This window comes from Acinonyx jubatus, chromosome A2 (assembly GCF_027475565.1).
Source record: "Acinonyx jubatus isolate Ajub_Pintada_27869175 chromosome A2, VMU_Ajub_asm_v1.0, whole genome shotgun sequence".
In the NCBI taxonomy this organism is placed as follows: domain Eukaryota; kingdom Metazoa; phylum Chordata; class Mammalia; order Carnivora; family Felidae; genus Acinonyx; species Acinonyx jubatus.
In genome coordinates this window covers 151,358,353-151,383,078 of record NC_069383.1, presented here as the reverse complement: position 1 = coordinate 151,383,078, position 24,726 = coordinate 151,358,353, and the positions used below count along the sequence as shown (strand labels likewise).

The following is a 24,726-nucleotide window of genomic DNA, read 5'->3' as shown; positions in this document are numbered from 1 at the left end:
GCCACCCAGACACCCCTCACTTTAAGGGCTTTTAATGTACACTTATTGTCTTGGAGGTCAAAATAGACTTGTAGGGAGGGTAATTTTCATACAACCCCCATTTCACAGCTGAAATTGGCCCAGGGTCACAAAGCAAACAGGGACACTGTGGGCTGGGGGTGGGGGAAGGGCAATGTTTCCCAGAGAAGGGGACATAGGTGCTGGGCCCTGAAGGATGGCGTAGGAGTTTGCCCAGCAGGCAAGGCAGGAAGGGCATTCCTGGCAGCTAGAAATGTGTCTGGGAAGGCTGGAGGAGGGAAACCTCAGGTGGGCACGGAGGGCAGAAGGGAGCACAAGCGAAGCATGCAAGGGAGACGAACGGAGCCTTGAACGCCGAGTCAGAAGCCTGAGCTATCTCTAGCAGGTGACCGGGAGCCAAAGAAGGTGCTGGAGCGGTGGAAGTGTGCACACTTGCTCATGACAAAGACTCCTCTGGAACTGGTGCGGGATTCAGCTTGTGGGAAAGTGTTTCTTTCATGGAACTGTGGTCTGCTTCTTCCCACGTGGCAGCCCTTGTGGGGTCCAAACCCTGCAGTCCAGCGCCCCCTCCCCCTCGGCTGCCTCCTGTCCTGGCTGAACATTGCTGGCGCCTCCATCGGGGCCTCGTGGACCTGGCGTGGCCACCCACCACTTCCCCGGCCCCGTCTGTCTCTCTCATCAGCCCTCGGAGTTGGGTATGTCCCAGTCTCAGACCCCAAAGACTGGAGCCAGCCTGGCGGGGAGACCTGGCCTCCGTCGGCTGGGGGGAGTGGTGGAAACAGAGGCCGGGTGCCAGCAGAGAGAGAGCAGTCCAGGTGAATGCTGACGTCCTGCTGCCCGACCCCTCTCCCAGGGCCTGGGGTGGGGGGTCTGAGCAGGCAGGAGGGAGGAAACCCCAAAGATGAGGGAAGGACCAGGCACCGACATGTTGGTGTATATGCGGGACCACACACACTGTCCTACCCAGGGTCACAACCACCACATGGAGCCACGCAGAGTGGAGCCAGTCTCCCTCATCATCCGTCCCAAGGTCACACTGTGCTCGTCACACCCCGTCCCTGTCCTCCCCAGACATGCCCTCCCACACCACTGGGGACACCTTTTCATCACCCATTTGGGTGATGCTGTCACTCTCCATTATAGCCCCCACATGCGGTCACCAACCCCCCCATCCGACTTGCCGGATGTGGGGAATACGCTGGACGTGCACCCTTACCAGCCACCCCGGGGGGGACACACGTCTGACACGCAGGCCCGTGTGCGTGCAGCCAAGCGCACCTGTGCGTCATGTAGCATGGACACAGCCACAGTCTCCCTGCACTTGGGGATGTTCTGACCCCCAGATGGCTGGAACTGCCCGAGTCAGGACTGATCGGGCCTCCCACGATTCAGTCCCTCCAAGCACACTGGGCCACAGCCGGACACGTGTGGCACCTCCTACCCTTTTGGAACCCTGGGGAGGGCATGGGCGGGGGGCTGGGAGCTGGGGAGGGGGCCTCAAGGTCCCAGCGGCCTTTCCTGGGAAGTCCCGAATCCCTTCCTGCTGACTCAGCCCTGGGGGCTGGGAGGCGGGGTGCTGCCGAACCTCAGGTATGTCCTCGAAGGCTGCCTGGTGGGGCCTCCATCAAGGTGTGGGAGGGGAGCTCCCACTCAGCACTCAGCCCTTCCCCAGATCCCAGCCTCCCCTTTTGCCCCAGATGGAGCTTGAGTGTTAATGGTGCAGCTCAAGACCCGGTGCCAGCGTGGTGGGAGCTGAGGCCGGCTGCTCATACCTCCGGTTTTTTCCGGTTGAACGTTGGCGGAGCCATGAGTTCCCAGCCGAGCGAGGCTCCCTTGTAAAGGGGCCCTGCTCAGCCCACTCTCCCAGCCTTGTAAAGACGTGGATGTCTCAGATGGTCTGGGGGAAGTTGGCCTGGCGGCTTATCCTGGGGCCCAGCGCAGGGACACACACACACACACACACACACACACACACACGCACACACACACAGATGTGCTCATATGTTCCCATGTGATGTCTACATGCAGACCTGTGGCTACAAATACACTTGATCATTCATAGACTCAGCCCCTGGACTGGCCCTCACAGAGCCCCATTCTAAAGAGCAAGGCTAAGACAGGTGCAGATATCCCAGCCTTTGGGGCCAGGGGTTGGGAAAACCGAGAGGAGCACCCAGGGAAGGTTTTCTGGGGAAACGAGCATTTAACATGGGCTTTGAAGGGTGAATAGGAGTTTGCCAAACCCAAATCAGATGAAGACTGGTTTTAGAGTTTACTTTTTTTGTCCGTGAGGGTTTTAAGCAGGGGAATGACACGGTCGGACAGACGCCGACTCACGACCACTTCTTGAGGACCCGGCCTTTGCCCTCAGGGAGCTCTTTAATCAGATGGGGGAAGGAGAGCCAGATCCAGCCAGGAGGAACAGACGAGACCTCTGGTTTGTGAAGCACCTGCTCTGCATTGGTTTGCATCCTGTTAATAACCCTTCGAGGGTTCCATTATTATCCCCATTTTAAAGCTCAGGAAACCAAGGCTGAGAAAGGCGAGTACTTTGCCCAGGGTGCTGTAGGGAGGTAAGGCATATGTACATTACCCTGGCCTCCTATTTGAAACTGCCTGCTGACCTGGTCCCAAGCCAACCCGAAAGTCTGAAGGACAGAACAGTGAGGCTCAAATAAGTCAGCTTTGCCAAGGGTCATGTGTTTGCACCTGGCCAGGGAGCTTTTACACATAAGCTTCTTGTCATTTGGCTGCTGAGTGGCTTTAATGGGGGGCTTCTAGGCGGAGGGATGTCCAGGCAGAGGCCCGAGGGTGCTCCTCCTCCCTTTTGGGAGGCCTGGGCCCCTGGCCTTGGCCCCCGTCTGCCGTCTGGCCCGGCTGAACACAAACACTTGGAAATGGCCGACCCAACGGAATCTAGGTTGTGGTCAGGCTGTGGCTGAAGAAGCCACTGGAAAAACACGCAGTCCACGGGGCCAGGCCCAGCTTACGTTTCACCAAGCAGGAGTGGCCTGCCCAGTGCCCAGAGCCGAGGAATGCTCGTTTTCGAGCTCTTTGGAACCTGTCATCTGAGCAATCTAGCTGCTGGGTGGTGCTACCTTCTGTCTCGTGTCGTCAGGCTGTGACCTGCCTCCTAGGGTGTCCTTGAAGAATCAGGTCTCTTGGGGTGGCCTCCTGGTCCAGCTGCTGTTGGAGACCCCTTGTCTGCTTGCATGACCCTGACGATGGGGAGTGCACCCCTTTACGGCTATTATTCCCTGCAGCCAAGAGCCTGTAATTGGGCAGATTTCTCACAGGAAGCTCTGGCTCCCTTGACCACACAGAGGGGAGGTCAGGCAGCCCGAGCACCCCGCACCTATACCCCTCTGTGCGTCCAACCCCTCCCGGGCCTCTGGATGACCCCCAGGCCCTTTGGGTTCAGTGTGGCCCAAGGGGACCTGAGTGTCTCTTCCCAAAATGTGTTATTCACCTTGTGGCCATGTTTCGGTGCTATTTGCCCATCCACCTGTCCTGAGCCACACGGGCCGGGCAGGTGGCCCACACATCCATTAGGCACCTACTGCTAAAGCACTTTACTTACATCTCTTCTCTGATCCCTCCCAGTGAGGCTGTTTCTGTTATTGCCTCAGTTGACAGATGGGGAAACTGAGGCTCAGCCAGTTAACTTGGTATCCTGGGGTCACAGGGGCAGATACTGGACGTGGAAGCCTGTTTCCTACTGGAACCAAGAGAGCAGCCTGGGCAACCTCATCTTTTGGGCTGAGGCATCCCCTTGAGGCCATAGGGGGAGCAGGTGGGCCTAAGTGTCTCCAGCTTTCCAGAAGCTCCAGTCACTCCCTTACTCACACACCCTCCATGACTCCCATGGTCCCTCTCAGTGGGGCTGGGGGCTCTGGATGAACCCTTGTGGGGTCACCACAGAGACACCTGAACACAAAGCCTGGCTTCTTGGGTCAAACCTAGGCCCCGACCCCTGTCAACTTCACAGCCTCAGTTTCAGCTGAAGAACAGTAGGCCCAACAATCGCCTCTGCTTCTTCGGGTCTTAGTGAACACAAGCTGGCATGCAGTAGGTACTCACTAACTGCATTCTCACCCTCAGTAACATGCAGGAGGGGGCAGGGTTTGAGTTGAGGTGTTCTGGGCTCCCCTCCCTAGGCTACTGCCACCCCCCCCCACCCCTGAGCTTTGCAGTGATATTGAGTGGGGGATGTTAAAACTCCCCAAAGCACCTAAATCAGGGCCTCAATTTCCCCACCAGTGTCTGAGGGCCTCCCGGCCCTTCCTCCAGGGTTCTGGTGTGGAGGGTCTTGAAACACCTCCTGGAGTCTTAGGGGAACAGAAATCTTTACTAACGATTGGATATGGGCCCTCATCAGGCACTGGACTTCCTATCTTGAAACTGCACGCGGGGACCTTGAAACTGCCACAGTGCACTTAACTTGCTCCTGGATATACCTCTGCAACCTGGATTCTAGGAGCCCTCTAAGTCTTCCCGTGGACTGGTCCAGGGGATCTGGAAATTTCAACTAGGGCTTGGTCATGGGGAGTCTCCAAACTCCCGTGGGGGGGGGGGTGTGTGTCTCAACCCCCCTATTTCAACGATCACATCTTTTGCGAAGGGTGGGAGGCTGTGGCCATTCTTGGAGGCAGGAGACTGGGGTGCGGGTAAGGTGGGAGGGAAACCTGAAAGCGGTTTGGACCTGGGCCCCTCTGAGCCCAGGGCCTGGGGGAGGGACCCAGGGCAGCAGCCACCAGAACCCCAGTCTCTGACCCTCCCCTCTGTCCCAGACGACGCTGACGGCTTCCCGGGAGGTGGAGAAGGCCCGAGGCCAGGAGCAGCTCTCGCGAGGGGAAAAGCTTCAGGGCGATAAGAGGCGGGGCCAGGATCCGGGGGCGGGCCCAACACCCCCAATAGAAGATGAACCCAGGGCTGGGGCGGGACCGCACAAGGAGAGGGGCCAGACGAGGGGAGGGACCAGACTAGGGGTCTTGAATACTCGAGCCGAGCCGAGGTCCCTGAGAGGAGGTGGGTCGATGAGGGGCGGGGTCTAGTTGGACAGAGACCAGTTGCCTGCCAGATTCCCTAACCCTACCCGCCCCAGGAGAGATCATGAAATTAAACCAGAAGCTGCGGGAAACTTCGACCCACGACCAACGTGGGGTGATTGAAGTCGGAAACCTTCCCCACACACAGACCCCAGCTCTCCTCACGCTTCAGCCCTCCCCAGGGCTTCCCCATCAACCAGGCAGTCGTGAGCTTGAGGACAGAGAGGGGCAGCCTTGTCTCTAGGCACACACAGTCCATTCCCTTCCCCAGGATTTCAGGGCAGTTGCCCCCGCCCCCGCAACTGCGGGAATCGCCCTACCTCTACCCCAGAAGAGAATGAGGTGCAGGGCAGGAGACATGACAACGCCCCCAGCATCTTAGCCACCCCTCGCTAGACTGAAGTCCCAGGATACTGGTGTCAGGGACTCTGAGAGGTCAGGGCCTGGGAAGAGGTGTTTGGAAGGGAGTGGGATGGGAGCAGCCGGAGCGGTAGAGCTGTTAGCTCTAGTCAAAGACGGGAAGAGAGGGCAGTCAGGCAGACACTCAGTGCAAAGGCCCTGGGGTGGGAATGCTTTATAGGACGGGTAATGAGGTTGGCGAGGAGGGAGACGAGATCGACTTTGTTGGGCTTGGAGGAGACACAGGAGGGGGAATTGGATTCCGAGAGAGGGAAGAGAAGGGAAACCAGGTTAGCTAAGTAAATAGGCCTGGATCTGATTTACGTTGTAAGATCGCCCTCTGGCGTCCCCGTGGAGAACGGGCAGAGGGACTGGGGAGTCTGTCAGTTTATTCTGGCAGTCACAGCCAGGCCGATCTTGCTCAGACGACCGGCCTCCTGTCTTCCTGTCTCAGTGTTCCCTTCGGCAGAAGGGGTACAGGATAGCCCACACCTTCTGAGAGCGCCCCCTACGTGCACATCGTCTCAGTGCTGTCTCACACGATTCCTACTGAGCTTTACTTTCTATTCCCACTTCAAAAAGACGCATTGCAAGAGACAAGTTGAATAATAATGATAGTAATAGTGACGAATGAGGTCCCGTTTCTTGCCCTGAGCCAGGCCCTTTACGTGGATCAGCCCTTGGACAGCACAGCCACAAGGTGAGGGGGTCTTATGTCCTTGGTAGAGGCAGGCGTCCAGACCCCCAGCTCTCTGCTCTCTGGCAGGGTCTGCGGGCCACGGCGACCCCTGATGGTAGGTGGAGGGACCGCTGGACCTCTCACACCGCGCTCCCCCCCCTCCCCGCCCCCGCCCCCATCTCCTCTCTCTGCTGTGGCCTCCAGTTCCCTCTCCTGATGGGTCCCCTCAGATGAAAACCCTGATCATGCACCTCCAAGCCCTGTGATCACCCAGGTGGTGGGTGGGCAAATTCAGGCGGGGTTGGGGGGGTACACACCTGACTTGCTGTTGAGTGGGAGTGGGGTGGACCGAGCCGCAGGGAGACTAGGATGCCATGGAGGGAAGGTAGTTCAGCTCTGGGCCGTCAGGGTTGGGGTGTCTGTCACACAGCTGGATGTATTAGTTGTGTTCAGGAGAGAGAAATTTGGAAGTCCGGAGAAGCCAGAATATGGAACAGAAACCAAGCAAGAGAGGATGTCATGGAAGACAGAAGACTAGGTTTCAGGAGCAGGAAGGAAATGAAGCTGCATTAGCATCGAGAAGTGACTGCCAGACAGAGCAGCGTGGGTTCAGTGGAGCGATGAGGCCACCGACTGGTTCAAGAAAGAACCCGAGACTGGAGCACAGTCAGCTGGGGGGGGGGGGGGGGTAGATTCCCAGAAAAGAGTTGGCCAGGGTCCCCTCCACGTGGGAGGGTAACTGGGACAGCTACACCAGGGAAATCTTGAGGGTGAGAGAGGGTGGGATACTCCGGGACAGGTCGTCTGGGCAACAGAGAGGTGTGAGGTAGAGGTGGAAGGTGTGGGCGAGGAAGACAGCGGTGACCGGGGGTTCCCGAGAGACATAGACAAAGCAGCGACTTGCGGTTCCCAGCCTGATGCAGGAGCCCTCCTACGGCTTGGCCTCCCGCTCACGCGCGCCCTCTTGTGGCCATGGTGTGAATTCGGACTGTGGTTCTCTGGGCTGCAGGCCTGGAGCTGGGTCTTTAGGAGGGTTTTTAATTTGTTTGATATATATATATATATTATATATATAATATATATGTCTTATATATGTTATATATAATATATAGCATACATAATATATAACATATATAATATATATAACATATACATATATATATATATATATATATATAAATCCACCTTCTCCAATGAGATATTGTCATAAAAAGGAATGAAGCCCTAACTCACGCTGCAACACGATGAACCTCAAAAACATGCTGAGTGAAAGAAGCCAGTCACAAAAGGCCACAGAGTGCGATTCCAAGTATATGAAATGTCCAGAACAGGCAAGTCCGTAGTCACAGAAGGGAGAGAAGGCAGATCGGTGCTTGCCAGGGGCTGGGGGAGGGGATGCGGAGTGACTGCTGGTGGGGATGGGGTATCCTTTGGGGTGAAGGAAGTGTTCTGGAACTAGATAGAGGTGGTGATTTCACAATCACACTGTGAATGTAATCAATGCCACTGAAATTATTCACTTGAAATGACTAAAATGGCATATTTTGCTATATATATTTATCACAATTTTTTAAATGTTTATTTTTATTTTTGAGAGAGAGAGAGAGAGAGAGAGAGAGAGAGAGACAACAAGCCAGAGAGGAACAGAGAGAGAGGGAGACAGAAAATCTGAAGGAGCCTCTACGCTGTCAGTGCAAAGCCCAATGTGGGGCTCGAACCCACAAACTGTGAAATCATGACCTAAACCGAAATTGGAGGCTCAACCGACTGAGTCACCCAGGCGCGCCCCTTACACAATTTGTATAAAGGAGAAAGGGGAGCCTGGGTGGCTCAGTCAGTTAAGTGTCCAATTCTTGATTTCAGTTCAGGTCACGATCTCATGGTTGGTGAGATCGAGCCCCTGCTTCGGGCTCTGTGTTGACAGTGCAGAACCTGCTTGGGATTCTCTCATTCTCTCTCTCTCTCTCTCTCTCTCTCTCTCTCACCCTCCCCCACTCTCTGTCTCTCTCACAAAACAAATAAATTTTTAAAATGGCGGGGGGGGGGGTGAAGGCACCTTTTCCCAGAGGCCAGCCCTAAATGCACCACCGACTTCTACTCATGTTTATTCTTCTTTTTCTCTAGAATATAATTTCACTAGACCAGGGCCTGGGTCTGTCAGTGAGTCTTGGGCTGCAGGGAACCAGGAAGCAGGCTCGTTAGACCTGGGGACAGGCACTTAGGGCAGGGGGAGGGAGTCAGCTGCCACCTTCGGTTGCAAACAATAAAAAACCCACACTGAGCATTGCAAGGAGCCCGCAGTGCAGGGCGGGTCCCCAGCTGGCACCTGAACAGACCCAGCCAAGGCCAAAGGGCTGGCAAGGGAACCACGCCTCACCTCAGATGTCCCTCCTGTCCCACAACTGCCTGGACCGACTGAGACACCCCTCCCCCACCGGCCAGCTGTAGTTTTGGGGCTGCCCAGCACCCAAATAGCTCCTGCTGGCTGGCAGGGACGTGGTGAAGTATTGCTGGGAGGGCAAGGGGGAAACCACTGCTGCACCGGGAGGCCCCTGATGGCTGCCCCTCGGCCGCCCTGAAGGCTTGCAAGGCAGTGAGGGAAGAGGAAGGGCAGCCACGCCAGCGACTGTGCAAACGCCTGGCTGGGGCATGTTCCCAGAGCAGCCCCACAGAGGCCCCGAGCCGAGTGGCATCGTGGGCGCACAGCCACTGACGTGGGCCCCAACTACATGTTCAGCGCTGAGGCCGAGGGGCTCCTGCCATGGTACTTCGTTCGCTGGAGGAAAATCCTGGTCAGACACAGAGGCGGTGGCTGCCCCAAGCTGCACCGTGTGGAGAACAGCGTGTGCAGGGTGGGGACACGCACGCTGGGATATATCACAGGCCATCTTGGCGGGATACACTGAGCCCTGCCCAGCAGTGGTCACCTACGGAGAAGGGGCCCGGCCCAGGTGGGTTGTGATGCTTTCTACGCAGGCCCTCTTTTACCGCCCGCACGACAGAGTCACTTCCCGGCTCTTCAATAGCAACAGAGAGGGAGTGTGGACACGGTGTGGTGACAAACCTGTGGCTGGGCCGAGCTCCTTGTGACCCTCACACTCACTGGCGGAGAGGGACGAGGAGGCAGAAGAGGAGAGGGGTGAGGGGACCAAGAAGGACTCTCAGGAATCAGGGAAGGTCTCGGGCCCTCAGCACTTCATGAGCACAGATGCAGGAAAGCACTTGGGAAATTTATTGTCTTTAGTGACACGTCAACTGAGAATGGAAGAACTTATATTAACAGAGAAAAATACAAAACCAATTCCCAGTAAAATTCTGAGCTCACAACAGACTTAAACAAAAGCATAATGAAATGATACAGCAGAAGCGAGTGGGGAAGGCGGCGTCCGGGCCAGTCGGCACACGGAGGGACAAACGAGCGGACAGACTCACGGCTCGGACACCGCCCAGCTACCGCCGTGGCCGGAAACAAACCTTGTGTGAACAACATCAACGTGAAAAGAAGTCAAAAATTGTAATGGGAGGATTGTGACAAGTCCTAGAAGAAACAATGCACAGTCTTATCATAAAATTACTATGAAAAAAAACCCCAAACTGAATTGAGAAAATGAGAGCATCTCAGACCATTTCGAATCCCAGCCGGCAAGCAACGGACAGCAGCAACCCAACGGTTCTGGGTTTTCTGAGGTATAATGGGCTGCACGTGCAGTAAAAGGTCAAGTGCCAGCAAACTGTGGCGGGTCACGCAGTCTGCTGTCCTGCTTGTCCCCCAAACTTAATTAGATGCATCTGAGTTGATGCTCCCGGGGTCTCCGGAGGGGGAAGCGGTCAACACCGGGGGGGCGGCTCCCAGCCGGCTGCCCCTGGCCTGAGAAGACAGAGACTGAGCGTCAGAAGGCCGCCCATGATACCGACAGCCCGTCCCACCCCACGTCCCCGAGAACCGAGGAGAGGAGCCAGGAGACAGGGGGCAGACCCAGGGGTCCCTCTTGAGTTACAGGTGGCCTCGCCACCTGACCCCTGATGTGGACCTGCTTCCTCGGCAGGAAGTGGCCTCCACTGGCCACCTACGGGGCTCTGGTCAGGGACTGATATGGCATCGTGGCACAGCCAAGGCTTCTATACTTTCTGAGGGGGACGCAGACCCTGTCAGGCCCGGAGCTGATGACAGTCCCTAAAACATCACGGCCAGACGCAATGAGTGGGAAGGGGCTTGGAACCCTGGCTGGACGCTGGTCTGGCTCGGCAGCCAGCAGGGTGACAGCCATGGCTACCAGGCCTGGGGCTTTGTCTGTGGCACAGGGACAGCCTCAGGATGTTTGTCCACAGGACCCTCCACCCACCGTAAGGAAAACACCACCGAAAATGGCTCTTCGCGGGTGGCCTGCTCCATGGCGAGTCCTGTTTGCAGCGCACGAGAGCAGGGCCATTCCCTCTCCCGGCTCCCAGGTGTGATGTCACACCCTCCATGTGACCCTGAATTCTAGGTCCCTCCAGAGACCACACAAGCTCCTCTCCACCTTCCTCTCTCTAGCATTTTCCTTACAGGCTGAGGCCTCCTGCCTGTACCCTCTTCCTCATCTGACCCCACCAGGCCATGACCCTGCTCCTTGCCCCACCTCGCCTGGTCTGCTTGCTTGGCATGTATCCCCAGGCCAGTGTCAGGTGAGCGATCGACAGACTGTGGGCTTCCTGAGGGCGCTGCCTCATCCTGGGACATGGGGGTGCTCCGCTATCAGTCTGAGAGCAGCGGGCACGAAGTCTGGCCTTGGGGGACACTCTGCCCTCAGAAGGACACCCATAGGCCTGTGCTCCAGGAAGAAGGCCATGGGTGGTGGAAGGGAGGGGTCCAACCACAGGACTGAGAGGTGACAGGTGAGTGCCCAGGTGTGGGACTGGCAGCCCAGACGTTCCTTGAGTGCACAGGGCAGAGGTGATGGCTTCCAGCTGGGGTGGCCTCAGCCCTTGACCTGCTCTCTTGGAAGAGCATCTGTGCCTGCCCAGCACAAGGGTGTCCACACCAGACCGAGGACATTCCCACTTGCTGTGTGAGGCCTACAGGGAAGCCACATCAGGACTTAGGCAGCTCCAGATCTCCTGGGGATGGTTCTAGGGGTAAGGGCAGACCTCATCTATCAGCTCCCCTCTGGGGGACACTCACTCCCAATTCACTCTCAAACTCACACCCACTATGCTTGAGTCACTGAGCCCCAAGGAACGCACAGAGCAAGATGAGGCTCGGCCACCTGGTGGCGCCAGAGCTCCCTGTTCAGCCCAGGTGCTCATTATGGGCTGTGGGGTTGCCATGGTGATGGGACACGCAGCACCCAGCATCAGGTCCTGCCAAATGGCTCCAGGGGGCATCCACTCCCTGCACCAACACAGGGCTGGCTGGGGATAAATCAGTGGAGGGTCACCTGGCACAGTAGGGTACATTTGTGTGAAGAAAATCGTGGGCGAAGGCCCTGCCCGATGCCACACATCCTCTTTAGGGTGACCCTGTATGTGGGCCAGGCCCTTGTGACAGACAGCAGGATGCAGGAGAGGCACCAGGGGCCATGAGACGGATGGGGCCCCCCAGTCCTGGCTGGTCCAACACACTGCCCAACATCCTGAGAAGGTTCCAGAGAGCACATCTGAGGTGCCCATGATTCCTGGCTCGTTTTCTTTCCAGTCACCAAAACAGATTTTCACTCTGGCCCAGCTGGGCCCTGGGGAGGGGGTAGCCTGGCTATGGCAAGGCCAAGGCACTGACATGGCAGAGGGTCTGAGCCTAGAGAGCCTTCATGTTCCAATGGTCAGGGCCTTGTCTGCCTGTCCCCTCTTACCCCCTTGGGGTACAGATGTCCACTGGGAGGGAGGGCTCCATCCCACCAGCCCCAGCCCTTGCCTCGGGCCCACCACCCAGCAGCTACTGTGAACTACCGAGTCCTGGGACTGGGAGTGAAGCACACAGGTTTTTACAAAGTGGGCCCCACAGGGCCGTGCCCCTGAGGCAGCTCTGTCCAACTGCAGCCATCAGGACGATGAACCACGTACCCAGTGGGCCCCTACTCATTGCTGGGACCTCTGAGGGAGGGTTGTGGAGGCCGAGACGTGGCTGGCAAGATGACCCACTCCAAGGACCCACCACCCACCTGGGCTCTGCATATCTGTCCCAATACTGAGCTGGACACCCCAAGGGCATCCTCGAATTGTGCCCTGAAACTCACCTGAGACCGTAAGCTGCCTCCCGCAGGGGCGGGGCGGAGAGAGGCCAGTGTCTGCAGGGTGACAAGTGCATCCCCGGCACTGGTCAGCGGGAAGGGACCAGAGGAACCTGGAAGGGGTGGGAGGTGTTGGGACAGATGTTCCAGCCCCAGAAGTGACAGAGACTCCTCAGGTGGGATCTACCAGCCCCTCAACCAGGAAGGGGTGGTGGGCACAGCTCCCAGCATCTGGCTCCCCTGGCCCCCTCGCCCCTTCCCCTGCAGCTCAGTGGGCATGGCCATGCATGAAGGACAGTGCCTGGGCTGGGTGGCCTCACTCACCGGAGCTGGGTGTCGATGGGCAGCTAGCCTGGCTCCCCAGGCCCCCGACTGCCATTTTAGTCATATAAATGGTAGCTTCTTCTTGAAACTTCCCCATGTTCTTTTTATACCGAATTCTTTTGTTGCCAAACCAGTTAGAGACCTGCGGACACACAGAGAAAGAAGTCACTGGGAAAGCTGACCAGTAATGAGATAATGTGAACAGATGGTGGGCACTCTGAGGTGCCCGTGCTCCCACTGTCCAGGAGGAACATCTCAGAGTGGCAACACAGGCCCCTGGGGCCAGGTGAGAGGCCGGGATTGAGAAGCTGGTGCTGACTGAACCATGGACCCAGGGCAGTGGCCGCAGCGGGTGTGGGGGCCACCTCGGAGCCAGCCTGCCCTGTGGCAGAGGAAGGCCTGAGAGCCAGGGACGGGAAGTGGCTGGAAGGACACAGGCGCGTCGGACACGTGGAGAGACGAGCATCCGCTCCCTGCAGGGGCAGGAACAGACTGAATTCTGGATTCCTCTTTAGGGAAAGTGAGAGTCAGGGAGACACATATCCCCAGGGACCCACTAACCACATCCCTGGGAATTCGGTCTAAGGAAAGAACACACTGGATCCACAACTTATCAAAGGATGACACGGACGGACAGACAGGGCAGTGGGGATGAGTCGAGCACTGAGCTCAGTGCCTTTTCACTTGCGCCTTGCCCCTGTCCTCAGAGCAGCTGGGGACAGCCGCCGTCACAGCCATCCTACAAGCAGGCAGGCCCGGCGGGTGCAGGAGCTGGCCCAGGGCCAAGCGGGCCAAGGAGGCCAGAGGCCTCCAAACCTGTACCAGGACTAGGCCAGGGCTTCTCCTCCGGGGTCGTTCTCTGCGGCGGGCTGTCCTGAGCGCAGGAGGGCACTGACCAGCATCCTTGGCCTCCATCCAACCCCACCCAAGGGTTGTGACAATGGAAATTTCCCCTGGGGGCAGAATCAGTGAGACCCCAGGGCCAGCGCCTTCCACAGAGACATACACAACTAGAAACACTTTAATATCCCACAGTAAGGCCTGGGGCCCTGCCGTGAAATATATGTGGTTTAACCAACAGTCATAAACAGTTGAGTTATGGTGGCAGGGTTTCGATGACCTTTTCTTTTCTAAAAATGTATTCCTTTAATGTCCCTACATTATCTTCTGCGTTAACCATGAAAAGAAAAAGCTCTGTGTGTGCTCCTGTCCCTCAAACAGTGTCTCTTCCCTTCTGCCCCTGGGTGTGAGGGTGGCCAGAGCAGCACTTGCTTCCCACTTACCTACACGGAATGTGCTGGAACGTCTTTGTGGAACTAAGTATGCAGAGGAATGGTAGCAAGCAGTTTTCCATGTGAATTTAACTGGCAGAGCAAACTTCGTGCGTGGGTGAGGCAGGGAGGCTGGCCCTGTCCTGGGCAGATAGGAGTCCCGGTGGCTGGGGAAAGAGCTGGTCCCGGGCCAGGGTCTGCACCCCAACATGGGCACCTCAAGCACGTGTGGGCACAGCACAGGCTCTCGGCTATCCTCTTGAACAGCGCAGCTGGGAGCCACTGGCCACCCCTACCCGGTCCCTCTGGCCCTGTCGGCCAAGCCAGCTACAGTTGCTGCCCAGGTTCCCCTCAGCACCCCATCTGAGGCTCATCCATGGCCCCTCACCCCCTCCAGCCTCCTCAGCCTGCAGCTGCAGCTGATTCTATCTTGAGAACATCTGCGGCCTCACTTGGGACACTTGCGCTAATGGTGCCCCCCTTACCCTCTCCTCATGAGAACCTCGCAGCTTGCACATCTGCACCCCAAATTCAGAATCCCCCTTCTGCTGACCGTCCTCCACTTCAGGCCGTCCCGGGTCACGGGGGACCCGCCACAGTGAGGAGTGGCTCCCAGCACAGAATTCCACTGCTCAGTCAGTGGGAGTCACCGGAAGGTGGCCAGAGCTTTTCAAGCTTTTGTTTCCAACGGACCCTCTCCTTAGACGAAGTCTAGACCCGAGACCCATCTGCTTTCCGTAGGCGCCGGGCTCTGAAACGAGTCTGGGTGTCCTCCAGACAACTGCACGAGGTGGCCGCTGCGCTTCGCAAGTGCACCTGACCTCAGCTCTGGCCTTGGTGCCGAGGACGCAGAGCAGTTCCCCAGTGAATGCAGTCAGATGTGTCAGCAAAGTCCTGCTGCGTATGTAACCCTGTGGGGCTCCTGCGTGCGCTTGTCATGAAGTCGCAGCTAGACTTGGCCCAGGCCAGGGCAGAGGCTTCTGGCTAAGGGCACAGGTTCTGAAGGCAGCCGGGCTGGGCTGGAAAGTCAGGCCATCCAACTGCCCTTCAAAAGCTGGAGGAGGGGCCGCCTCCGAGCGGAAGGTGATGCGCAATGAGCTAGAATTAGTGCCAGTCACCCTGGGGCCGCAGGCCCGGGTGCTGCCCTGCGGTGTGGCCTGCCCTGGCCTCGCACCGTCAGCTGCCTGTACTCACCATTCCCGCTGTAAACCTCCTGAGATGTTTCTTGGGCTCTTGTCTCAGCGCCACCTCCCTTGTCCCCAATTCCACCGAGAACACTGGCAGTCCAGACTCCCAAGGTCTCCCAAGGTCGTCCAGGTCCCAGCTCTGATCTGTACCCCCACTCCCCATGTGGAGCCAGATGTTGCCAGATGTCCTACAAACCTGGCCACACAGTCTGGAATACCGGAGAAACAATCAAGCACCCGTGCATTCAAACCTCTCCCAGTATAGCTGAATGGGTACTTTGGCACGAGAGCTGGTCTGTCTAAATTAAGTCCTAATTTTGCTCCAAGCTCTTTTTCTTCGCCTCCGCTTACACCCTCACCTCTCTCACGCAACACAGGACATCCCTGCCATACAAGCATGATATTAGACGCTTAGGACTGCAATTCACAGAGGGCCACCCTCTACACTCCACTGGTCTTGTGTCAGGGACCTCACGCGCCACCTGTGTGCTCCACACAGTTGATGAACTTCCCTGGGTGTCCTCCTCACTGGACGTGACCTTCTCCCCCTTCTATGTTCAGGGAGGCATGGCAGGAGAGGACCGTCACCTGGGAGACTGTGATGCCGCCCTTCCTGGCCAGCCTTTCTTTGGCTTCTTCACTGGGATAAGGGTTGTTCAAATGGGAATAAAAATACTCATTCAGCACTTCCGTGGCCCGCTTGCTGAAATTCCGCCGCTTACGCCTGCAAAGATGGACAGCCTCAGCCAGTGTGTACACACTGGCCTCTAGTGATGTCCCCTCACGCCCATCTGTGATTTTCTAGCGGTTATAACAGCAGCAGTCAACACTTCTGAATTGCCTCCCAAGAGGCTGTGTGAGGGCTATGCCCACAGCCATGGGTGGAGCCCCTGGACAGGCCCGGAGGCCCCCAGAACTTAAACCCAAGCCAGCAGCCGTTTCTTCTTCTTAAGAGCTGACCCTGGGGTTGCGGGCAGTGCTCAGGGCCTGACCTGGCATCAAGGAACCGTGAACGCAGGGTCATCACGGCCTCGCAGGTGCTCTGCTTCAGCTGCATCTGGATGGCACTGAACTTGCCGTGGATGACACTGACCATGCGCTCGATCTCCTTAGGCGAGACGGGCCTCATCCTGCTCTGCTCCCGGAGAAGGTTGGTGACGTGCGTGGTGAACTCGCGGCAGGCCTAGGGTGGGGATGCACATGCCAGCTTGTGACCACCCAGCGGGCTGGCTCGGGGCTCCACGCGGGACCAGCCACCTGCCACCCCCCGCGGCCTCCGCACAGGCTGGCTACTGAGAAGTGAATGCAAAGGGTTTCCAGCAAAATTGGCCACCTTTGCCGTGAGACCAAGTGCGTGTACTCCCCGGTCTGTGCCACAAAAGAAAGGGGGTTAGTGTTCCATGTTTTGCTCTGACAAATGCGCATTCACATGATAGAAACTCTTCCATGCAGAAAGATCACCTGTTCATATTTCTCTAGCTCAGAGTGGTAAATCTGTCGGATCTGGAACAGCTTGGCCCTGTAGTCAGAGTGTTCAAGGCTATTGTCATTTGAACAGCCACCTGGTGTTGCTGTGTTGGCCGCTGCTACCGGGCCTCCTCTTCCTCGCCTCTCCGGCCTGGATACGCCCTCGGCCAGCAGCATGTTATCCAGCCGCATGAGCTGAGCATTGGGGGGACATTCTTCTTGAATGCCATGGATGCTTAACCCTAGATAAGAAAGATGGGACTAAATCAGCATCTGCCGTCGGAGTGAAAACAACCACAACAGATTATCAGCACTGGGGTCATATCTGAACACTCCATGTCTGAACACAGAACTCCTGAGGGGAAAGGAAGGCTTCCTTTTATCCGGTAACACGCACCGAGTCACCCCCTTTGATAGTGGCCCAGGTGCCACACAGGAGGGCAGTCCAGGGAGTGCAGACAGGACACAGCTCAGTGCAGCCATGTGGGCAGAGCTCAGAGTCCATGGCTGGGTCCACACGAAGGCCTGGACAGGGCAGGTCTGGGGTGGCACATGGCCCTGGAGAAGGCTGAAGCCCTGAACCGTGCCTGCAGAAGGGAGAGGAGGGCACACTTCCAGATGCTCACGCCAGGACATGGACGATTCATTCGCATGGACACAAATGGGAGTGGGGGCCTAGCGTGAGCGCAGGGCTGTGTTGGTGTGTGTTGGGAGGGGAACTGCTACTATAAAGTCAGAGAGGAAAAGCTTGATCCAGAGGGTGCCAGCAAAGATGAGTTAATCCACTTAGAGAATTTTTTTGAGACGGAGAGAGCACAAGCTGGGGAGAGAGAGACAATCTTAAGCAGACTCCACGCTCAGGGCAGTGCCCAATGCAGGACTCGATCCCATGACCCTGGGATCATGACCTGAGCCGAAATCAAGAGTTGGGCGCTCAACTGACTGAGCCACCCAGGTGCCCCCTCCACTTAGTTTAAGCAGAGAAACAAGACATTTGGCTCTGAAGCTTGAAAAAGCTGTTCCAGCTGGGCTGAGAGAGTGGCCTGCTGGAGGGCAGGGCCAGACAGGCAGGGGAGGCAGTGGGGAGAGCTGTCCCCATCCAGGTGGACACAGAGCAGCCGCAGGGCAGCCAGAGGGAGAGTCCCCAGGATCCCTGCCCACTGGACGTGGCTGTGAGAGAAAGAGGCCAGGGCAACTCCCAAATCATGTGGGCAGCACGATAGATGGCACCACATTCTCCCAAGCACAGTATGCAGAGTGGCAGGTGGAAAGCCTGACCCAGCCTGGGTCCCTGACCTAGCCAAGCACAGATGTGAAGTCGCTGCTTACTGGGAGTTGGGATTGAGCTGGCCAGTCTGGGTGGGAGACAGGTATTCATGTGTCATCGGCATGTGGGGTGTTCGTATCCACCTGTGCCTGCACCTGTACTTATGAGAGGTAGGCCACGCCCCCTGAGTGCTGGAAAACCAACATAAGGGACAGGAAAAGGAGGAGATGGAAAGAATTACCAGGTAGGTCGAGGAAAAAAGAGAAGTAGTCATGGGGGTGAAATGTGGGCGTAGTCATTAGACCGCTGTTGCTCTCTGCAAAAGCAGCTGTGGGGTATGGCAGGGGAGAACCCAACTAGAAAGCTCCAGGGGACCATGGGAGGCAGGCAGTGAAGGAGGGGGCGGGGGGGGGGGGGGAGAAGGCTGCTGCAGGGGCTGTAGATCCAGGCTCAGATCCGAGGAGGGTGGGCTTGCAGGACCTGAGTTTTGTTTGCTTCTTTAGTGACGGCACAAGTGTCCGTGGCTACAGAGAAATAGGTGGGTGATCGTTGCAGAGGTCGGGTGGGGGGGCGTCCTTGAGGGGAGGGAGGCAGGGAATGGGGAAGAAAGCGATGATGTCCATCTAGTTCTGACTTTCCAGAAAAACAAAGTTTAAAGGGTTTTCTTAGTGGGGGGGGGGGGGGCGCCTAGGCGGCTCATTTGGTTAAGGGTCCTACTTCGTGGGTTTGAATCCCGCGTCAGGCTCTGCGCTGACAGCTCAGAGCCTGGAGCCTGCTTCAGATTCTGTGTCTCCCTCTCTCTGCCCCTCCCTCTCTCACACTCTTTCTGTCTCAAAAATAAATAAATGTTAAAAAAAAATTAAAGTGTTTTCTTGGGAACTGGCTCTTTTAATACTATTAACTACTGACTTAAGCCCTCAAATAAGAAAGAAGTCAAGCCCTGTCATAGATATTTATTTACATATCACTGTCCCTCTCCTGTTCCCTGCATAAAGGATTAACCTTTTCTGCCTAAAATTTACTTGTGAAAACATAAAGAGCTCAGAAGATATCCTTGTAGGAATGTCCCTCATGTGTGGGGACGCTTGCCATCTACTCAGTCCCACTGGGTTACAGTGGGGGGCTTTCTGAAAGCACGGAGGGGAAAGTGACACCTTCATCGGTTCCCCACTAGAGAAGTGGAGACCCAATTCTCTCATAATCTTACTTGATGTTCAAGAGGCACCAGAGGTGAATTTTAGTTCCTGGGCTCAACCAGGACAGGGCTCACAGGGCTGCACACACCCACCATCTGGTTCTTGCAGAGTTAACCTGCACTGCCTGGTCTTTGTACAGGCCCTGCCCCCCTCCCCGCCTCAACTCTCCTTGCCCAGAGTAGATAATGGAGGCCCTCCTGCTCCTTTTCAAATCCTATGGACTCCACCTCCTCAATCAACTCACCACCCATCCCCTCCCTTAATGCCATTCCTGGGCCCTGCTGTGCTGACCCCTCCCCTGCCCTCCATGATCTGCCGAGAAAATCCCTCTCTCTGTCCCATCCATCGTGCACACCTGCAAGCTGACCACCTTCAAACACGGTGTTCATCGTGCCAGTCTTTGGTTCGAAGACCTCAACAACTCCCTGGCATCCACAGGTAAAATCTGGAATCTGACACCAGGCACTCATGGACTTGCCTGACGTCTCTCCAGACTCACCTTTGTGAACTTTTCCTCTGCTGGGCCCTGCACACCACCCTTTGTCAGCACGGCGGACACCGCTCCTGTCTCGTGTTTATTTCGCAGCTCCTCCCTGAGTGCCCGTGGCCCAGGTAGGGGATCGGGAGTGGGCCAAGAGGAACACACAAGGCCCGATCCTTCCCCAGGGGTCCTGGCGTCCATGGTGGAGAGGCTATCTCCACCTCTTCCATTATGACTTCAACTGAATTAGGGAAAAGAGCGGACAGGGTTGGAGCATGAGGTTTAGTGAAGGCGTGTGTGTGCACGCAGAGGTGTGGGCGCACGTGAGGGTAAACGTGTGCGTGTGCACACACGTGTATGTGTGACTCTGGGCTGATCCAGGGAGTGTGGCAATCTTTCTCATGTTCTTTTATCTACCCAACAGCAAGCATCTAAGAGCCCATCACAAGCTGGGTACCACACCAGGTGCTGAAGATTTTTGAAAATACACCAAAAACATGGTGCTTGCTGTTCTCAAATGAAAATTATCAAATTACAGAGAATACCCAAGCCTTTTCTCACATCTATCTATAGGTATGTATTTTTAATGTTTGTTTATTTTTTTGAAGGGGGTGGAGGGGCAGAGAGAGAGGGAGACACAGAACATGAAGCAGGCTCCAGGCTCTGAGCTGTCAGCACAGAGCCCGACGCGGGGCTCAAACCCACAAACCGTGAGATCATGACCTGAGCCGAAGTCAGATGCTTAACCGACTGAGCCACCCAGGCGCTTTTCAATGTGCTTTTTCAATGTTAACCAGCATTTCAAAACTCAGCTCCAAAAACGACTGCATCAATACATACCTATAGATGGGGCGCCTGGGTGGCTCAGTCGGTTAAGCATCTGACTTTGGCTCAGGTCATGATCTCACGGTTTGTGGGTTTGAGCCCCGTGTCGGGCTCTGTGCTGACAGCTCAGAGCCTGGAGCCTGCTTTGGATTCTGTGTCTTTCTCTCTCTCTCCCTCTCTCTCTCTCTCTCTCTCTCTCTCTCTCTCTCTCTCTGCCCTCCCCTGTTCACGCTCTCTCTCTCTCTGTCAAAAATAAATGTTAAAAAAAATTAAAAAAAAAAAAAAAAAGAAAAAGGACATATCCTTTGATCTCCAAATTACTATTCTGAGAACGTGTCCTACAGGAACACTGACACCTACAGGTGTATACTCTACCTACAAAAGTACAAATGGTGAATATTATACTTTTGAAAAACTGAAAGCACCTAGATGTCCATGAATAAGGAGACAACATGCCTGTCACACCTCAGGCCTTGTGGTATTAACCATGCATACGCCTTGAGGTGCTGTTTTGGTAAGCAATCACACACTACAAGCTTTATTTCTTTAAGGCCGATCATTTTTGCAAATGAGTAAAAGCAAAACCAAAAAAAAAAAAAAAAAGTTACCCCGCGCTTTGGTCACCACTGCCAATTATAGCTGCGGACATGGCTGTGCAGAGTACATGTGTCTGGCTGTCACTTTACCTGCTTGCAAAGTGCCCTGTGCCCTTCGTCAGCTGCCCCTCCAGTGCAGCCCTGTCTCTCCCTCAGCACGAAGCGTCTGTCCTCCCAGGGCACCGCAACGGGCCTAATTAGGGTCATTAGTTACTCATTACCGTCAATTACAGCAAGATCATTCCCGTAGCCTGTTCCAGAGCATCTCAGACTACTTCTCAGCTCCCTCAAGGGCCCTCCACTGGTGCCTGGGAGGCCTTGGGGACCAGGAGCTTAGCTCAGGGACACTGTCTGTCAGAGGAACTTAGAAGAGGAGGTAGGACCTAAAATAAAGCCCCTCAACACCTGCCCCCGCCCCCAGCCAATTGCCAGGTTTCCCTCTGTTCCCAACTTCCCGAAGGTGATAAAAACCCTAGCGAATCAAACAATGAAAACTGTGAGTATCAACACATCATGTTTGTTTTTTAAAGCAATAATATGGAACTGCTATGGACTGAATTGTGTTTAAGCCCTAGTTCACATGTTGAAGCCCTAACTCCAGTGTGACTGTATTTGGAGACAAGACCTGTGAGGAGGTAATTAAGATTGAACGAGGTTGGGGGGTGGGGGGTGTCTGGGTGGCTCAGTCGGCGAAGCATCCAACTCAAGTCATGACCTCAGGGTTCGTGAGGCCTGCACTGCAGAGCCTGCTTGGGATTCTATCTCTCTGTCTCTCTGCCTGCGCTCTCTCTCTTTCTCACTCTCACTCTCTAAATAAATAAATAAATAAATAAATAAATAAATAAATAAATAAATAGAACTTAAAAAAAAGAAATTGAATGAGGTTGTCAGAGTGTAATGAGGATGCTCTCATCCTAGGCCTGTGGCCTTCTGAGAAGAGGAAGAGAGCCCTCCCATTCCCCCAACCTCAGTCTGAGGAACAGGCAAGAAGGCGGCTGTCTGCAGGCCTGGAAGTGGCCCTCACTAGGAACCAAATCAGCTGGCACCTTGACCTTGGACTTCCAGACTCCAGAATTGTGAGAAAATAAATGCCTGTTGTTTAAGCCACCCCAAGCAGACTAAGACAGGAATGTGATCCCAAGTTGTTTTTATTTTTCTCTCCTTAATGGAACAAACATATGGCTGCTGGGGGAGACGGAAGGCTCAGAGGGGAAGCCTCCTTCCCCCTGACGCCCCCATACTGCTCGCCCAGCCCTTTGCCCATTCAGGAGTGCTCTGGCGTGGCAGCAAAACCGTGTTGCAGCTTCGTCCCGTGCCAGGGTGGGAGTCTGGGCAGAGCCGTCTCCGGTGACCCATACCCCTGTGGGAGGCAGTCTAACCCATAAGCTGAGCCCCAGAGGCCGCCGATGCCCCTAACTGGCCTGACCGCATGGCTGTCACTGTGTCACCCTGTAAACGTATAAATGAGTAAATGGCCACAGCTCTCCCTGAGCACCCGATGGGATGGGGTGACACAGGACAGGCCTGGCCTGGAGCCTGCCAGGATGCGGGCTTCCTCCCTGCTGCCCTCAATGGGAAGGGCCCTAGACCCTCAGAAGCCTTCCCCCCACTCCCACACAGTGGGGTCTCCACCGCCCGCCAGCTGGCCGGCTGAAGCTGACAATGTGCAACTGAAAGATGCACCAAAGCCGAGAGAGAGGCGGCAACCGAACGGCTTTCTGAGGAGCCTTTTGATGAAAGAAAGCCCAAGCCTGGTGTTGGGACGTCAGGGTTACGGTCTTGAGCCCCAGAATCTTGAGAACACACCCACACACTGAAGGAAGGCGAGCGGGCGAGAGCAGGAGGTGGCCTGACTCTTAGAGAACCCGAGCCCCCCACACCCTTCCGAATCCGGCCCTGAGAAGCTCCTGACCTTCTCCGTTGCTGCTTGCTCCCCTCACCCACTCAGCTCCAGCCTGGCCAGGAACACCAAGCTCTGCCTGCCCTCTCAGACCCCTTCCCAGCAAGGAAGGGAAGGTGTGCCATCAGGCAGGTAGAGGCCCACCCGGTCGAGGTGTAGAGGCCACAGCCCTGAAGCTGTACGTCTGCCTCTATTATCGTTGTGTGAAACTACCCAGCTCACTAAAGGCCATCACTGTCCCGTCTGCTCCTTGGAACATGCCTGGCTTCACAGAATCACGTTCCAGAAATAGGAACTTGTGCGAAGAAATCTCTCCCCCCAGGCTACCAGGCCATTTTATGGCTACCAGTCTCTCCAGGAAGACAGACCCCCTTTCCTTCAACAAACTGCTTCAGAGAAGAGACCCAGGAGAAGCCACACTCACTGTATGGAGACCTCAAGACAGGAGCTCATAAGGAAGTCACAACCCAGCCTCATTCATGTACAGACAGCCAGATGTCTGACTAAATGACCAGCAACCTGAAGCCAGCAGCATCCATGTCCATGTACATGCATAAATATACGAATCAGAGCCAAGAAACTTTACCTCTGCATCTGGGTGCTTTCAAACTGTGTCCGTGTAAATAATCCGTGTAAACGAAAATCTACCAATGTAAATCATCACAGCAACCTAAAGGAGGAAAATAACTCAAAAGATACAAAAAGAAAAAAAAAATCAACTAAAACAATACTTACTAATGATAAAAACCCTTGGCAAACTGGGGTGGCCTCGTTTTGGCTCAGCTGGCGGAGCATGTGACTCTTGATCTCAGTGTTGTAAGTTTGAGCCCCACATTGGGTAGAGAGATTGCTTAAAAATAAACCCTTTATTATTATTATTATTTCTTTTTTTTTTTTTTGAGAGAGAGAGGGAGAGAGAGCGGGGTAGAGGAGCAGAAGGAGAGAGAGAGAGAGAGAAAGAGAGAGAGAGGGAGAGAGAGAAAGAGAGAGAGAGAGAGGGAGAGAGGGAGAGAGAACCCCAAGCAGGCTCCATGCCCAGCGCAGAGCCCGACATGGGGCTTGATCCCATGACCCTGGGATCATGACCTGAGCTGAAATCAAGAGTCAGACATTCAACCAATTGAGTCACCCAGGCATCCCCAAAATAAAATCTTTAAAAAAAAGCAACCTTAGCAAACCATGAATAGAAAGAACCCTCCTTAAGCTGCTAACAAGCATCTCGTCAGACCACAAAGCACACTCGGACTTACTGGGGACCCCTTAGAAGCACTCCTTCAAGTCAGACACGGGCAAGGAGGCCTCTCCTCGGCACTGTCCTCAGGTGCCGGTGGAGAGGATGAGACCAGGAGTCTGGGAGGGACAGATAGGCAAGGTAAGGATGTGACCAATTCAAAGGCTGAAGGTTGTCCCTGTGTCCCTGCAGTGGCCCAGGGACTTACCAACAATGCCCTTTTCATCCTCCATCCCACCCCAAACCAAACTCCAGGTTGGTTCTTCATTGAACAATGGCATTCTAACCATCTGGCACAGTTTGCCCCTCACACTACTCTTCCAAGGGCCCTTTTATATTCTTATTTCCTGGGGATAATGGCCCTGAGTTCTTCACTCTAAGTGAGGACACTTTCAAACACAGCCTGTTGGTGTTGAGACCTGCCTGCATTTACTTGTCAGGCGATGTATCCTAGGGCAGCTCATTTAAGCAGCACTCGAGATAAATCCTCGTTGTAAGTCCCTGAACTTTCTCAGTCTTATAGGACCTTATGGAGAATATCCCTTTAACAAACACTCATCTGAAATCATGACTGCCACGCACACTAGATAGTTACCAAATTGAGGAAGTACAACGTTATGCAAATTCCCAC

General features: G+C 55.3%; 1 protein-coding gene across 3 annotated transcripts in view; it reads right to left on the bottom strand.

Moving 5' to 3' along the window:
- Positions 1–9,353: 9,353 nt before the first annotated feature.
- PBX4 (PBX homeobox 4) overlaps positions 9,354–24,726 on the bottom strand; it is a 45,312-nt gene continuing 29,939 nt past the window's right edge. For all 3 annotated transcript variants that reach the window (XM_053219572.1, XM_027038485.2, XM_027038488.2), the window contains 6 exons: positions 16,594–16,841; positions 16,125–16,315; positions 15,721–15,856; positions 12,675–12,816; positions 12,357–12,463; positions 9,354–10,012 (listed from right to left, as the gene is read on the bottom strand). In XM_053219572.1, the coding sequence (XP_053075547.1) occupies positions 9,920–10,012; positions 12,357–12,463; positions 12,675–12,816; positions 15,721–15,856; positions 16,125–16,315; positions 16,594–16,841 (917 nt within the window). In that variant the 3' untranslated portion in view covers positions 9,354–9,919. The remainder of the gene's footprint in view (positions 10,013–12,356; positions 12,464–12,674; positions 12,817–15,720; positions 15,857–16,124; positions 16,316–16,593; positions 16,842–24,726) is intronic.